At 47.2% G+C, this 13,480-nt stretch overlaps 1 protein-coding gene across 4 annotated transcripts in view; it reads right to left on the bottom strand.

The window, feature by feature from the left end:
* The window catches only part of LRRK1 (leucine rich repeat kinase 1), a 118,994-nt gene that overhangs the window by 8,093 nt on the left and 97,421 nt on the right, over positions 1-13,480 (bottom strand). For all 4 annotated transcript variants that reach the window (XM_026001863.2, XM_072737117.1, XM_072737118.1 and 1 more), the window contains exons 24-29: positions 13,300-13,466; positions 10,644-10,841; positions 9,335-9,612; positions 7,226-7,420; positions 6,178-6,329; positions 158-275 (exon numbers count right to left, since the gene is read on the bottom strand). In XM_026001863.2, the coding sequence (XP_025857648.1) occupies positions 158-275; positions 6,178-6,329; positions 7,226-7,420; positions 9,335-9,612; positions 10,644-10,841; positions 13,300-13,466 (1,108 nt within the window). The remainder of the gene's footprint in view (positions 1-157; positions 276-6,177; positions 6,330-7,225; positions 7,421-9,334; positions 9,613-10,643; positions 10,842-13,299; positions 13,467-13,480) is intronic.

Below are 13,480 nucleotides of genomic sequence, written 5' to 3' on the forward strand. Positions count from 1 at the left end.
GGGCTGCTGGCACTGCTTTGGGGGTCTCGCACATGTAGGCTGGGGCTATCTGACTTTCCAGTGTGCCTGGGCATCCTATATTCTTATTTGCTAGATCTGGGCCCCTGTGCGGGCTGCGTTGCCCACCTCGCTGGGAGCCCTGCATGGAGGTGGTTACCTCGGTAGCCGTCCACAGAGAGTTCTGGACCTTGAGCTGGCAGCTTAGCTTCATCCCTGCACAGCTCATCCTCTGCACCTCCATAAGGCCTTTCTCTGTGTTCACCACGGTGTAGTTCCTAGAGCCGGTGACAATGGTACAGTCAGTGCACGGTGGCCAGGGGCTGCCTCCTGTATCTCGGCTTGGCCCGAGTAGCCTTGGAGGGGGAGGGGGATGCAAGCTGCGGGCCTCAACCACCCCCTTGAACCCAAGGTCGAATCCTTCCATGATCTGCGAGCATCCAGAGCCATGCACGACGCTTGGGTGCAGGTGCATTCTGCCTCCCTGGTAGTGATTGAACCTCTGGGGGACACAGGGCCATTCCCAGTGGGAGGAAAGACTCTCTTCTGCCTGTGACGTTACAGGGTTCAAGAGATGGCCTCCCCAGTGTGAAGAAGGGGCACCGGGGGCCACACCTCTACCAGAGCCACTCGCCCTTCCCACTGGCCACGTCTGTCTCACCCCAGGAACAAGGGAGCCCCTCAGTCTCAGAGTAGACAAAGTCCAGACTAAATATAGGTGGGTGAGGGACACCTGGGGGGCTCAGCGGATGAGCATCTGCCTTTGGCCCAGGGTGTGATCCCAGGGTCCTGGGGTCGAGTTCCACATTGGGCTCTTTGCAGGGAGCCTGCTTCTTCCTCTGCCTGTGTCTGTCTCTCTCTCTGTGTCTCTCATGAATAAACAAATAAAATCTTAAAAAAAAAAGATAGGTGGGTAAATTTCAGAGTAGGCTGGAGTCCTTAGAACATGCCCCCCAACATGAATGCTCTGAAAACTAATAAGCTGTTATTTATGGGCGCCACTGTTCACCCACAGGGCCTGGCCGCCCCCTAATATTTCTGTCTCTTCACCGTACTCCATGGGCATCTAGTGTGCTCACCGTCTGAGGCAGAGACTGAGGTTATGTACCTGGGTCACACACATCTTTTGCCCACACTTCCACTGGTCTTTATGTCTCTCAGTCTGATGACTGGCTCTCCCTTCCCACCTCTCTTTTTTCTCTGGCAGGTTATGTGCTAAGGATTCTGGGAAGTGTCTCCACAGCCCTGGGGTGTCACCCGCCTTATCCCCCGCCCGTCTCAAGTCTTGATCACATTTTTAAATTTTTAATTTATTTTTGATCACATTTTTAAAAAAAGGTTTTATTTATTTATTCATGAGAGACACAGAGAGAGCAGAGACACAGAGGCGAAGCAGGCTTCCTGCAGGGAGCCCAATGTGGGACTTGATCCCAGGATCCTGGGATCACGTCCTGGGCTGAAGGCGGATGCTCAACCACTGAGCCACCCAGGCGTCCCAAGTCTTGATTACATTTTGTTCGATTTTTTTTTTTTTTAAGGCAAGGACATTTCCTCACTGTGCACTTGCATTTCTATTAGGAATGTCCAGTTCTCACTCCTTTTGTGATCATTGACAATCACTGCCTTATATCTATTATTTCAGTAGAGATTGCAAAGGGCCAACATTCTATTTCTGGCACTCCTTCTTCAATTATTAGCTTCATTTATTCTAGAAAGAGAAACTTCCTCCTTTTATCTCTTTTGCTACCCTGGGGTACAGTTCACATAGGAAAGGTAGAATAAAATCTTGATTCTTTCTGTATATACTAATTTCCAAAATAACGTGTTGGTTCTCTAGGAGCCTCCAAGGGTGATCAATGAAGGGTTTTTGTTTGTTTTTAAGGTTTTATTTATTTATTTAGAGAGCATGAGCAGGGGGAGGGGCAGAGGGAGAAGGAGAGAGAGACTCAGGCAGACCCCCTGCTGAACATGGAGCCCAATGCAAGGCTCCATCTCGTGACCCCTGGATCATGACCCGACCCAAAATTAAGAGTCGGACACTTAATCGACTGAGCCACCCAGGTGCCTCAGTTTGTTTTTATTAAGTAGCATTAGAAACTCATGAATTTAAACAATTTGGCATGTCTCAATCCACTGCAATTCTTCTTACTAATGACCAACTGTCCTATCTTTGGCCAGTACAAACCTCTTTGGATTGACTCCTCAATCTCTTTAATCTACTCTCATGAGGGTCTGATGGCATCCCTGATCTGATGTGTCAGATGCTCCCAGCCATCTTCCTGTCCCAGACCTGGAGTCAGTCACTTCTTAAATAAGCCCTGATTCCCTATGGCACTTAGAGATCACCATTTGGGTCCCAGAGGTCATCATTGGTGGTTGGTCATTATTGTTAGGCCTTTTCAATGGGCAGGGCTAGGAAACATGAGTTTATTTTTCTTAAAGATAAAATCTATCACGAATCCCAAAATTTATACTCAGAATGACAGGTTTTTAAATTTAACCTATCTTTCATACTTTGCATACCGAATATCACAATGTGCAATGCTTGATACCGTTATGCTTGCTCATTCACTTTACCCTGCAATTAAAGCAATGCTTTAAAATAACAACAGTGCCGCCAGTGATGTAATTACTGAAAACGTATACATTTACTTATATAAATATAAATAAAAATAACTAAATATACACATACAACTATACGTAGTTTTTTAGGGCATGGTTTCTTAGACCATGTCTTATGTCAGAGCACTCAGTCCCACTGTCATAAAATGTGGTGCCAAAGTCACCTGGATGACCTAGAGAAAATGGTAAAGTTCCTTCCACTTATCTCATTGTGTCTCAAGCTTCACTTTATCTAAGCCTTATTAGATTTTTGCACCTGCAAATGTTTGCCACAAGGCTTACTGGAAGACTACTTAGGTCATGAAATGCTCTCGTTGACTCTGAAGATGTCCCCCTAGGGGGATGGGAAAGACCTTACACCTTGGCCAGGATGGAAGGATCCTACACCAGATGGTGGCTTTTTGGAGCTTGCACAGTCTAACTTTTCAATACCTTGGCATCTTGGTCCTGTGACTTCCTGTTCGCTTCCCAGTTCGCTTATCCCCATTTTATTCCAGGCACCCTCTCCCAAAGTTGCACATCAGATCTCATCTTTACAAATATTTGTGCCCCTCCCATCCACTCAGGGTCAAGTAACTATTTTCTGACCACTACCTCCTACTTTTTCAGACCATTCCACCTATTACCATAACTCATCACAGGGTTTTTGGTTTTGTTTACATTCTGCCAAGACCTAGGATTTCTGGTACTTTCTATTGTTCCTCATCCATTTTATGGCCCCACGCAGTTTCCATAAACCATCTTTATCATGACCCTCTTGAAAATACCCCCACGTTCCATGCCCTTCTCTTCCTCGTGGCAAAACCCCAGCTCTGCTTAAAATCAACTGTTTCCTATCTTGCAACCCGGGGCCAGCAGTACATGTTGGGGCACATAACCTTGTGGACAATCCTCATTTCCAACAGTGGCCACCAACTTCCAGTGGGCTTCAGTGCTGTCCTGCAACCACCCTGATCTCATGAATTGGTGCTCAAGTCACATGTCATCTTTTTCTCCTCGAATATTCAAAACCTGTCTCCGTGCTTTCATCCTTCCTGCCACTTCACTGAGAGAAAGATGTGACTAGAATGCAAGGCCCACACATTCTTATTTAAGGGCACCTTAAATGCTTGTCTCTGGGTCCCCTGCCCCTCTCACTATCTGGCAAGTCCACCCCAGTACCTGCCCCTCTCTCCGACCCCTCGGATCATTTACTTCTTCTGCCATCAAGCTGCAAATAGCTCCCATCTTAAGACAAAGTCCTCCCAGGATGGGAAAATTATTACAACTAATCAATGACTTCAGTAAAGTTTCAGGGTACAAAATTAATATACAGGAATTTGTTGTGTTTCTACACACTAATAATAAACCAGCAAAAAGAAATATTAAGAATTAAGAAAACGATTCCATTCACAGTTGCACCAAAAGGAATAAAATATCCAGGAATATGGTTAATCAAGGAGGTGAAAGAGCTGTACTCTGAAGACATGGATAAAACAAATTGAAGATGACACTAAATAAATGGACACATGTCTATGGACTGGTAGAATCAATACTGTTCCAGTGTCCATACTACCCAAAGCAATTTACAGATTCAAAGCAATCTCTATCAAAATAGCAGCAGTATTTTTCATAGAATTACAACAAATAATCTTAAAATTCATATGGAGACACAAAAGGTCCCAAATAGCCAAAGAAATCTTGAGACAGAAGAATAAAGCTGGAGGTATCACAATCTCTGATTTTGAACTATACTATAAAGTTGTGGGGACGCCTGGGTGGCTCAGCGGTTGAGCGCCACTCTTTGGCCCAGGGTGTGATCCTGAAGTCCCAGGTTCAAGTCCCAAACTGAGCTCCCTGCATGGAGCCTGCTTCTCCCTCTGCCTGTGTCTCTGCCTCCCTCTCCCTCTCTCTCTCTCTCTCTCTCTCTCTCATGAATAAATAAATAAAATCTTTAAAAAAAGCTGTTGTGATCAAAACAGTATGGTACTGGCACAAAAATAGACACACAGATCAAGAGAACAGAATAGAAAGCCCAGAAATAAACCCATACTTATGTGGTCAATTCATCTATGACAAGGGAGGCAAGAATATACAATGGGGGAAAAGATAGGTTCTTCAAAAAATGGTGCTGGGAGAACAGGGCAGCCACATGCACAAGAATGAAATTGGTCCACTTTCTTACCCCATCCCAAAATAAACTCAAAATGGATTAAAGACCTAAATGTAAGACCTGAAACCATAAAACTTCTAAAAGAAAACAGAGGCAGTTAAACTCTTGGACATCAGGCTTAGCAATATTGTTTGGATCTATCTCTTGAGGCAAGGAAAACAAAAGCAAAAATTAACAATCTATCAAACTAAACAGCTTTCGTGCAGAGAAGGAAACCATCGAAAAGACAACCTACTGAATGGGAGACGATATTTGCAAATGGTAGATCTGATAAGTGGTTAATAACCAAAATATATAAAGAACTTCTACAACTCAGCACCAAGAAAACAAACAATCTGGTTTAAAAATGGGCAGATGAAAAAAAAAAAGGGCAGATGACCTAAACAGACATTTTTTTTTTTAAAGAAGATATACAGATCTGTGAAAAGATGCTCAACATCGCTCATCATCAGGGGAGTGCAACTCAAACCCACCCTGAGGTATCACCTCACACCTGTCAGAAGGGCTAGTATCAAAAAGACAAGAAACAATAAGTGTGGTAGAGGCTGTTGAGAAAAGGTGGCCCTTGTGCACTGTTCATGGGAACGTAAAACTGTAGCCACTTGGGAAAACAGAATGGAGGCTCCTAAAAAAAGTAAAAATAGAAATAGCATATGATCCAGTAATTCCACTTCTGGGTATTTACCCAAAGAAAATGAAAACACTGAATTTGAAAAGATACATGTCTCCCTATATTTACAGCAACACTATTTACAGTAGCCCAATAAGGAAGCAACTGAAGCATCCATCCAGAGATGAATGGATAAAGATGGGGTCTAGCTATAGATACAGATACATGGATATGTATGTGTACCCACACATATAGAGAGAGTATTACTAAGCCATAAAAAAGAATGACATCTTAACATTTGCTACATCATGGATGGACCTCAAGGTATTATTATGTTAAGTGAAATAAGTCAGGGAAATACAAACACCATATGATTTCAATTAAACATGGAATCTAAAAAACAAAAGAAAAAATAAAACAGAAACAGACTCATAAGCAGAGCACAAACTGGTGGTTGCCAAAGGGGAGGGGGTGCAGGGATGGGGGAAATAGGGGATGATGATGAAAAAGGGGAAAAACAAGTATAAAAAACAAAGCCCTCTGTTGACCCTACACCCCTGCCAGACACCATCTTCTCTTTGCTTCTTTTAACTACAAACACATACATGCCTTTCTATCTGCATGGACTCAGTTTTCTCTCAGGAGGGAACTCCATCAGGCTTTCAACCCACTATCCACGAGACATCTCTCGCCATGGCCATCCCTGACGGCTCCCCAATTCCACAGTAGCCCCCACCCCCGCGCCCCCCCCTCCCCCCGGTACTAGCAGGGCACGGCAAGTTACTATGGAAGTTACCTGGATTCCTCTTTCCCGTCCCAGAACACCACCATGTACTCCTGGCCCTGGGACGAGAAGAAGGCAGTCTGCTTCCCGCAGGGGAGCTGGTACATGAATGTTGCAAAGGTTGGGTCCTTCATCTGGCTCACCACCGACAGGGCCAGCGGTCGCTGAGGGAGAGAGGCCACCAGAACCATGAGCGTGCGTCACTTACAGCAACTTGATGCCTGGCCTGCCCATGAAACCAATGGTCTTGAACAAGGGGGGAAGGATTAGAAGTGGCTCAAAGCAAGAGGCCATGACAACTTCATATGCCAGGGTGTCTGTCTGGGTCATTGCTCTCCATAGCGACTTGAACCATAGGAGAACATGGACTTATATGGTCCAGTTAGCTTAAACCCTGATATTCCAAGCCCCGGGCCCAGGGACATACAATCTTGTGAAGGATTTTTCTCTGATCTTATTTTACTCTCAATACATTAAATACTGTCTACTTTGATAAGTGCATTCTAACTTTGACATCACTGGCCTCTTTCCCAAACAGCTAAGCTTGCTTTCTTTCTTTCTTTCTTTCTTTCTTTCTTTCTTTCTTTCTTTCTTTCTTTCTTTTCAATAAAGTTTTATTTGTGCAGAACATAAAATCAACACACAGAACAATATAGTATAGCTAGGCTTTAAAATGATTTTATGACTCCTGCCCTCATGAGCAGACTTGCTCCCCATTACTCTAAAAAGAGATATGTACATTCTCTCTGCTCTAGCGTGGGGACCATAGTGCTATAAAGGGTTTGGTATGCTCTGCCTGCATGATGGTGTGACACAAAAGCTGGGGAGGAAAAGAAAGCTCACTTTTCCTGAGTGGCACACATACAGAGAAAATAAATTAGATGTATTAGGAGCCATAACTATCTCTTTCTAGAAGAGGTGAGCAGAGAAGAGTGCCCCATTTGTTCTAGACTTAGCAAAGGATGGGCAAGTAGACTAATCCATGTGTATTCTGGAGATCCAGACCCTCCACCACAGGGGCAGGAGGTGCCAGGTCCCCAGGCCCGGGGCCCTCAGGTACCTTCTCAGGCTTTGTGTCCCAGCACTCCATCATGAGTGTCTGGAGCCGATGGAATTGCACTTCCTCTGGCTGCCCCAGAATTGGGCGGATACCCTTGGACAGCTTCTTGGCAATCTGAAGCTGGTGATGGCCCAGCGCTGGCCGCTGTCCCGACAGCAACTCATACAGCACCATTCCATAGGAGAACATGTCTACCTGGGCAAAGAGGCATGCCAAGTCAGGTCCCCTGTCTGGGCCCAGCAGCTCTCATAAGCTGGCCCTGAGACAGAGGGAGCAGAAGACACAATCAGACCAGGGATCCTGCCAAAGGGAGACAATCATCAATACATCCACCAATGCATCCACCCCCCCTTGACCTGTCCAAACATCCAACCATCTGACCATCCATCATTCTGTCCCTTTAGCCATCCATTTCTGATCCTTCCATACTCCCTCCCTTTTCTTTTTTTTTCATTCATCATCCATCTATCCATCCATACACCCACCTGCTTGTCCTTCTGCATATTTATCTATCTATACTCCTGTCTACCCATTCATTCATCTGATGATCTGTTCTTCTGTCCATATACCTATCTGTCCGTCCATCCATCCATCCATCCATCCATCCAATCAACACACACTAAGGACTTGCTAACCATCAGGTACTGGTTACAGGTTCCAAGAATGCCATGCTCCTTATCACTGAGAATCAAGAAAAGGCAGGAGAACACAGAGCCTCGGCTTAATGTGCCTGGCACCAGAAGAACAGTGTATGCAAATCACAAAGGGGGAATGTCTCCCAAATCACAACATGTTGACTCCTCTACTTTTAATGTCATCAAAAAGCCCAACAAGGAGAAGTTAGTGTAGGCCTCCAGGAGAGCCAAGAGATAACATTTTAGAAGGATAGTGGCTGAGGTAGACCTGAGAATTTTCAATGTGAAGGTTCCTGTTATAATTTTAGTTTTTAGGTGCCTTGTCTGGGTCACCTGCTACTTAAGAAGCTCTTATTTTTATCACTCTGATTTGCCTTTTCTATTTTAGTTAATAGACGCAGGTGACAAGTTCACCCACTCAGGCTAAGGTCATTTTTTTTTTAGAAGGGTTGAGGAGGGGCAGAGGGAGAGGGAGAGGGAGAAAGAGAAGCCCAAGGGGGCTTCATGCCCAGCACAGAGCCTGACTCAGGGCTCGAGCTTGTGACCCTGACATCATGACCTGAGCCAAAATCAAGAGTTGGATGCTTAACCAACTGAGCCACCCAGGTGCCCCTACTAAGGCCATTCCTTTTCCTTTTTTGAAGGTGATCAAAGGGTACAAACTTCCAGTTATAAAATAACACAGGGATGTGATACACAGCATGGGGACTGCAGGCTGTTTAGGTCATTTTTGAAGCAATCAGGCAATGACTCATCTGCAAATTACCAAATAATGAAAAATTATAGATCAGGGGAGTTTCAATGCTAGCGAAGAATGACCTGGAGCTGGCATTAGCTGGAAGATGGCTTTAAGTTGTCTGTGTGCCTGCGTCTACTAACCAGCTTTCAGGGAAAGGTAAATATTTAGCCATCATCTTGGCTGAGGCTGGCCATGTAGCTGCTCGGGGAGCCCACGTTTGTCATGTTAGCATCCCCTCTCTTCTCCTGGTGTTGGTGGTGCTGCCTCAACACGTCTGCTGTTCACTTCGGGCAATGCCTTGCAAACGGCACCTATGGGCCAGGAGCCTCCGCCATCCTTATTCTGACTGCTCCTCCTGAGCCCCCGTGAGGCTGGCCCACTGTCCCCACTTTATACATCTAAATGGCAGAGTTGGGACACAAATCCAGACTCATTTCTGGCCCGGACTCATCGTCCACTGTGTACCACCTTGACTATGTCTCTGAATCAAGGTTAGAGAATTCAGAGGTTGCCGAATTCTCTGTTCCTGAAGCCAAGGAGAAGTTAATCCTGACATTGCGATGTGGGCCCAGATGCCTGTGCAATTCTGGGTCAAGCCAGAGCTCCCCCCGGTCAAGCACAGGAGAGGGAGGGAAGATGCCTGGGAGAATGGAGCTGAGAAGCTGCAGGTGCCACAGGCCTGCCCGGCTGGCCTCCCAGGGACCTGGGGCTGGCAGTGGGCTGGGGTGTGGGTACCTTCTCGTCATACACGATGCGAGGCCTGATCTCCGGGGCCTGATAGCCAGGGGTGCCCTCCACGCCGAGGGCCCCCTCATGAAATGACTGCCTTGAGATCCCATAGTCCGACAGTTTGATGTTGATGTGCTCCTTGACATCAAGAGACCAGACCAGAATGTTGTCCGACTTCAGGTCACAGAAGATGATGTTTTTCTTGTGCAGGTAGGCCAGGCCAGAGGCAATCTGGTATGCTATCTTTTGGGTGAGCATGTGTCCCAGGGGCATAAAGGAAGAATCTTTGCAAAGAAAAAATACAAACAAACTATCATTACAACAATTGTCTTTTCTGACTTTCTCTCTCCTCGGATGCTTTATATTCTACAGACATTTCTCATTATTCTCCCTGCTGGATGCCATAGAAGACAGAGAATGACCTTCTGATGTAAAACAATATTTAGGATAGAAACACTGATCGTTCTAGCTTTCATTTGTGGTAATTCATGGAATTGTGGGTGTTCTTACTAAAAGGGCAAAGATTCAAAATTCTTAGAGTTCATCACCGGCCAAGGTTGTTATACTGTCAAGGGGAGGGGGAGTTTGGGGATATAAGATCTTCACTTAAAAAAAAGTTCTCTTCCACTGAGGGAGAAATAATTTGAGTTTAATGATGTTTCTTCTTCCTGAGTCAAGAGACAGCTACCTCTTTCCTGTCAGCATCGCATTGTCAGCTCTTTTTCTGTCAGGGATTCAGTTCCCTATTTATTTCCCAAGGAAAATTATTTTAAAATTTCACTAAAAAATATGATAAAGCCAACCTCAGGGTTTCAGAGTTTTGAATGATGATGGACACAGGTGTGCATTTGGGGAATGGAGAGATTTATGTGGCCAGTGGGCTTGTAGGCACCAGGCTGCTATTCAGACCCCCCTGGTTGCCTTGTTTAAGACTCTCAAATGCCTCTTTGGTGGGACTATTATCATACTCCTTCTACAGGCCTAATTTACTGGATGATGGCAGAGAACCAGGACTTGGAACCTGGTTCCATCTGACTCTAAACCATCAGCTTCCCTAGCCTTGGCAACAGCACCATTCAGAGTGTAGACCTAGTGAAGTGACTCTCTTCACCCACAGGGAGCTGGCTGTGTGCACTGTGGGGCAGGTGTGCTCTGGCCCAGCCAGCCAGGCCAGGCAGAAGGAGGGAACCTCCCAGGGATACAGCTTCCCTGGCACCTGATCTGCCTGCCATGGGCTCACTTGCCTCCCAGGGGTTGTATCTGGGTGGGCGGGCCCTGAGCCACCCCTTTGGAAAGTTCTCAGCCTGGCTGGTACCTTTGGCATTCTCAGATAGCACGGTGTTGAGGCTGCCCAGGGGGGCGAGCTCCAGGGCGAAGCAGAGTGGGTGGATGCTGATGCCGATGAGTGACACGATGCAGGGGTGCTGCAGGGCGTGCAACATGCTGGCCTCTTGCCGGAACTCCGAGAAGTTCTTCATGGCATCTGTGGCGCGCAGGTGCCTCAGCATGGTGTCTGCAGGGGGAGCACAGCCATCAGGGCTGCCCAGGGAGGTAAGGGATGCAGAGCCCTGCGCCACCTGCTCTGGGAGCTCCTCTAGGGCCACTCCTGCCACACTCAGAGCTCCCCCACAGGGACTTGAGGGGCTGGCAGGAGCAGCATTTATATTTTAAGGCACTTAATACAAAAGGGGCTGCAATACTGTCACCCAGAATTTGGCCCCCAGTGGTGGCATTCTTGAGGCATTCTGGGCTGATACCAAGTCCCTCTGCCTTGAGTGCTAAATTGGTCCCAACACATTGGGCAGTTCCTGCTCCCTCAATGGAGAGCTGCGCATGTCCCTGCTCTCCTGTTCCCCTTGGAGCTCTCATCTCATCCCACCCCACCCTCCTGCTGGCCACTTGAGGGTCACTGCTGTGGCTTATTCCAGTTCTGCATCCCTGAGTGTCACCCAGAGTCCTGCTCACCTGCGGGGATGTTGGGGGCTTGGCTGCTACTGCTTACCTGACTCCCTGCCAGCAGCCAGGACCCCCAAAGGCAGAAAGAATCAGCACCCTCTCTTCAGCCACAGAAAAAACTAGGGCTTCCATGGGCCTGTGACAGGTCATCTCAGGCCAGAGGAGCAAGGTCTATGGGCAGGGGTGGCAATTTCCAGTCTGCGCTGTAAACCCTAGAAGGTGGCTGCCCAAGTCCCCCAGAGGGGCCTCTCCTGCCAAGTGGAGGGGCAAGATGCTACCCACCGGGTCTGTGGCTGGCCCTGAGGTCACCAAACAGGGTCCTCTTGTGTCTCTTCCCCTGCATTTGGATTTTAAAATCAGGGATTTTTGAACATGGAGGTTTAAACGGCATGCAAAAACCCTTGGCGGTTAAAATGCATCAGTTGTGTCAGATCTGTGTGGAGGCCGGCCAATTATTTATTTATTTTTTTTTTTTAGTGCAAAGCTTTTGTTTTTCACATTGGGTCTTTAACCCATTATGAATTTTTGACTATGGTGTGAAGTCTGACCCAAGTCTTGGCCTTGATTAGTGACCTGTCAGCCTTTCTTTTCTTTTCTTTCTTTCTTTCTTTTTTTTTTTTTTTTTAAGATTTTATTTATTTATTCATGAGAGAGAGAGAGAGACGGAGAGAGAGAGAGGCAGAGACACAGGCAGAGGGAGCAGCAGGCTCCATACAGGGACTCGATCCCGGGACTCCAGGATCACAACCTGGGCCGAAGGCGGCGCTAAACTACTGGGCCACCCGGGCTGCCCCCGTCAGCCTTTCCCCTCTGACTCATGATGCTACCTCTGCCGTGTGCCAGCTTTCCACACACGCGGCTGTGTCTGCTCCCTTGGCGGGCCCGGCCGAGCCCCAGAGAACACTCTGCAGGGTTCACATCTGCAGGGTTATAAGTCATGACATCTGCTGGGCAGGCCTCTTTTCTTTGTCTCCCTCTATAGGACTCTCAGCTGTTCTTGGGATTTTGTCATTTCACGTGCATTTAGAATCAGTGGGTGAGATCTCTCTCTCTCACATGCACCCCCACCCCTTGCTAGGACTTCAATGGGAATGAAACTGAACTGTATACATTAATTATCCCTCAGTACTTTATGGTATAATTGCACACGCAGACATTTTCTAGTGATGGGTCATTGCTGTAAATGGGAACGCTCTGAGTTCTGAGGTTGAGCTCACGTCTGGCAATGCTGTGAAACTTACTGGCTCTCACTTTTGACAGTAGAATCTCTCGGATTTTTCTGTGCAGGAAGTCATTCATATAGTAACAATTTGTCTCTTCCTTTCTGATCTGTTTTCTTTCCATTGCTCTAGGATTCTGATTTTTCCACCAGGAATGTAAATTACCTTAATGATCCTAAAGAGGAACATGCTAAGCCAGGGGCTGTGAGAAATGTGATATTCAGCTGCCTGGAAGTGAGGGGGCCGCCCAGTACCCACACTAGCTGGGTGTTAAGTGCTGATGGGCTGCTCTAGGTAGAGAACATCTCTGAGCTGCACGTGGTGTGTGGACCTGGATGTGCCAAGGCAAGAAGGTGTTCCGTCCCTCGTGTGGGTGGGGGAGAAGCCACCCAGGCTGGCTTTCCCATGCATTCACCTGGGGTGCCACCTTCCTTTCTTTAGTGGAGATGGGTGAGAGGGGTCCTGCAAGGTAAGGGGTCCACTTGAGGTCTGAGTGTGCACCCACCAGGTACCAGGCCCATGCTAGCCAGGGAGCAGATAGAAATTGTAAGGATGGCCCATACTCTTGGGGGCTAACATCTAGATAAGAAAATAGTCTCCCAAGATAATTTTTAAGCTTTGCTCAGCATGACCTTTAGACCTATTCCACATCCTGCCAGGAACAAAGCAGGTCGACTGCTCAGGGGCCTCTGTTCGCCTCATCCACCGTCCTCATCCAGTCTCCCCAAGGTGGCAGGAAGTGTGACGACCTTGGGAGAACATGTCTGAAAAGATAGGACATGGGGCCCTGTTTACCTGCCGGGGTGTTGGCCAAGTTCTTGAATTTCTTGATCTGGAATCGTTTCACTGCCACGGGCTGGCCTTGGTACCGGGCCCGATAGATGATGGTGCCGCTCCCGCCCTGGCCCAGGACACTGCTCTCGTCCTCGCTGTGCTCCAGCTTACTGTTCTCCAGGAAGAGCCTGCCAGAAATACC

Source organism: Vulpes vulpes, chromosome 14 (genome assembly GCF_048418805.1).
Source record: "Vulpes vulpes isolate BD-2025 chromosome 14, VulVul3, whole genome shotgun sequence".
NCBI classification, from domain to species: Eukaryota; Metazoa; Chordata; class Mammalia; order Carnivora; family Canidae; genus Vulpes; species Vulpes vulpes.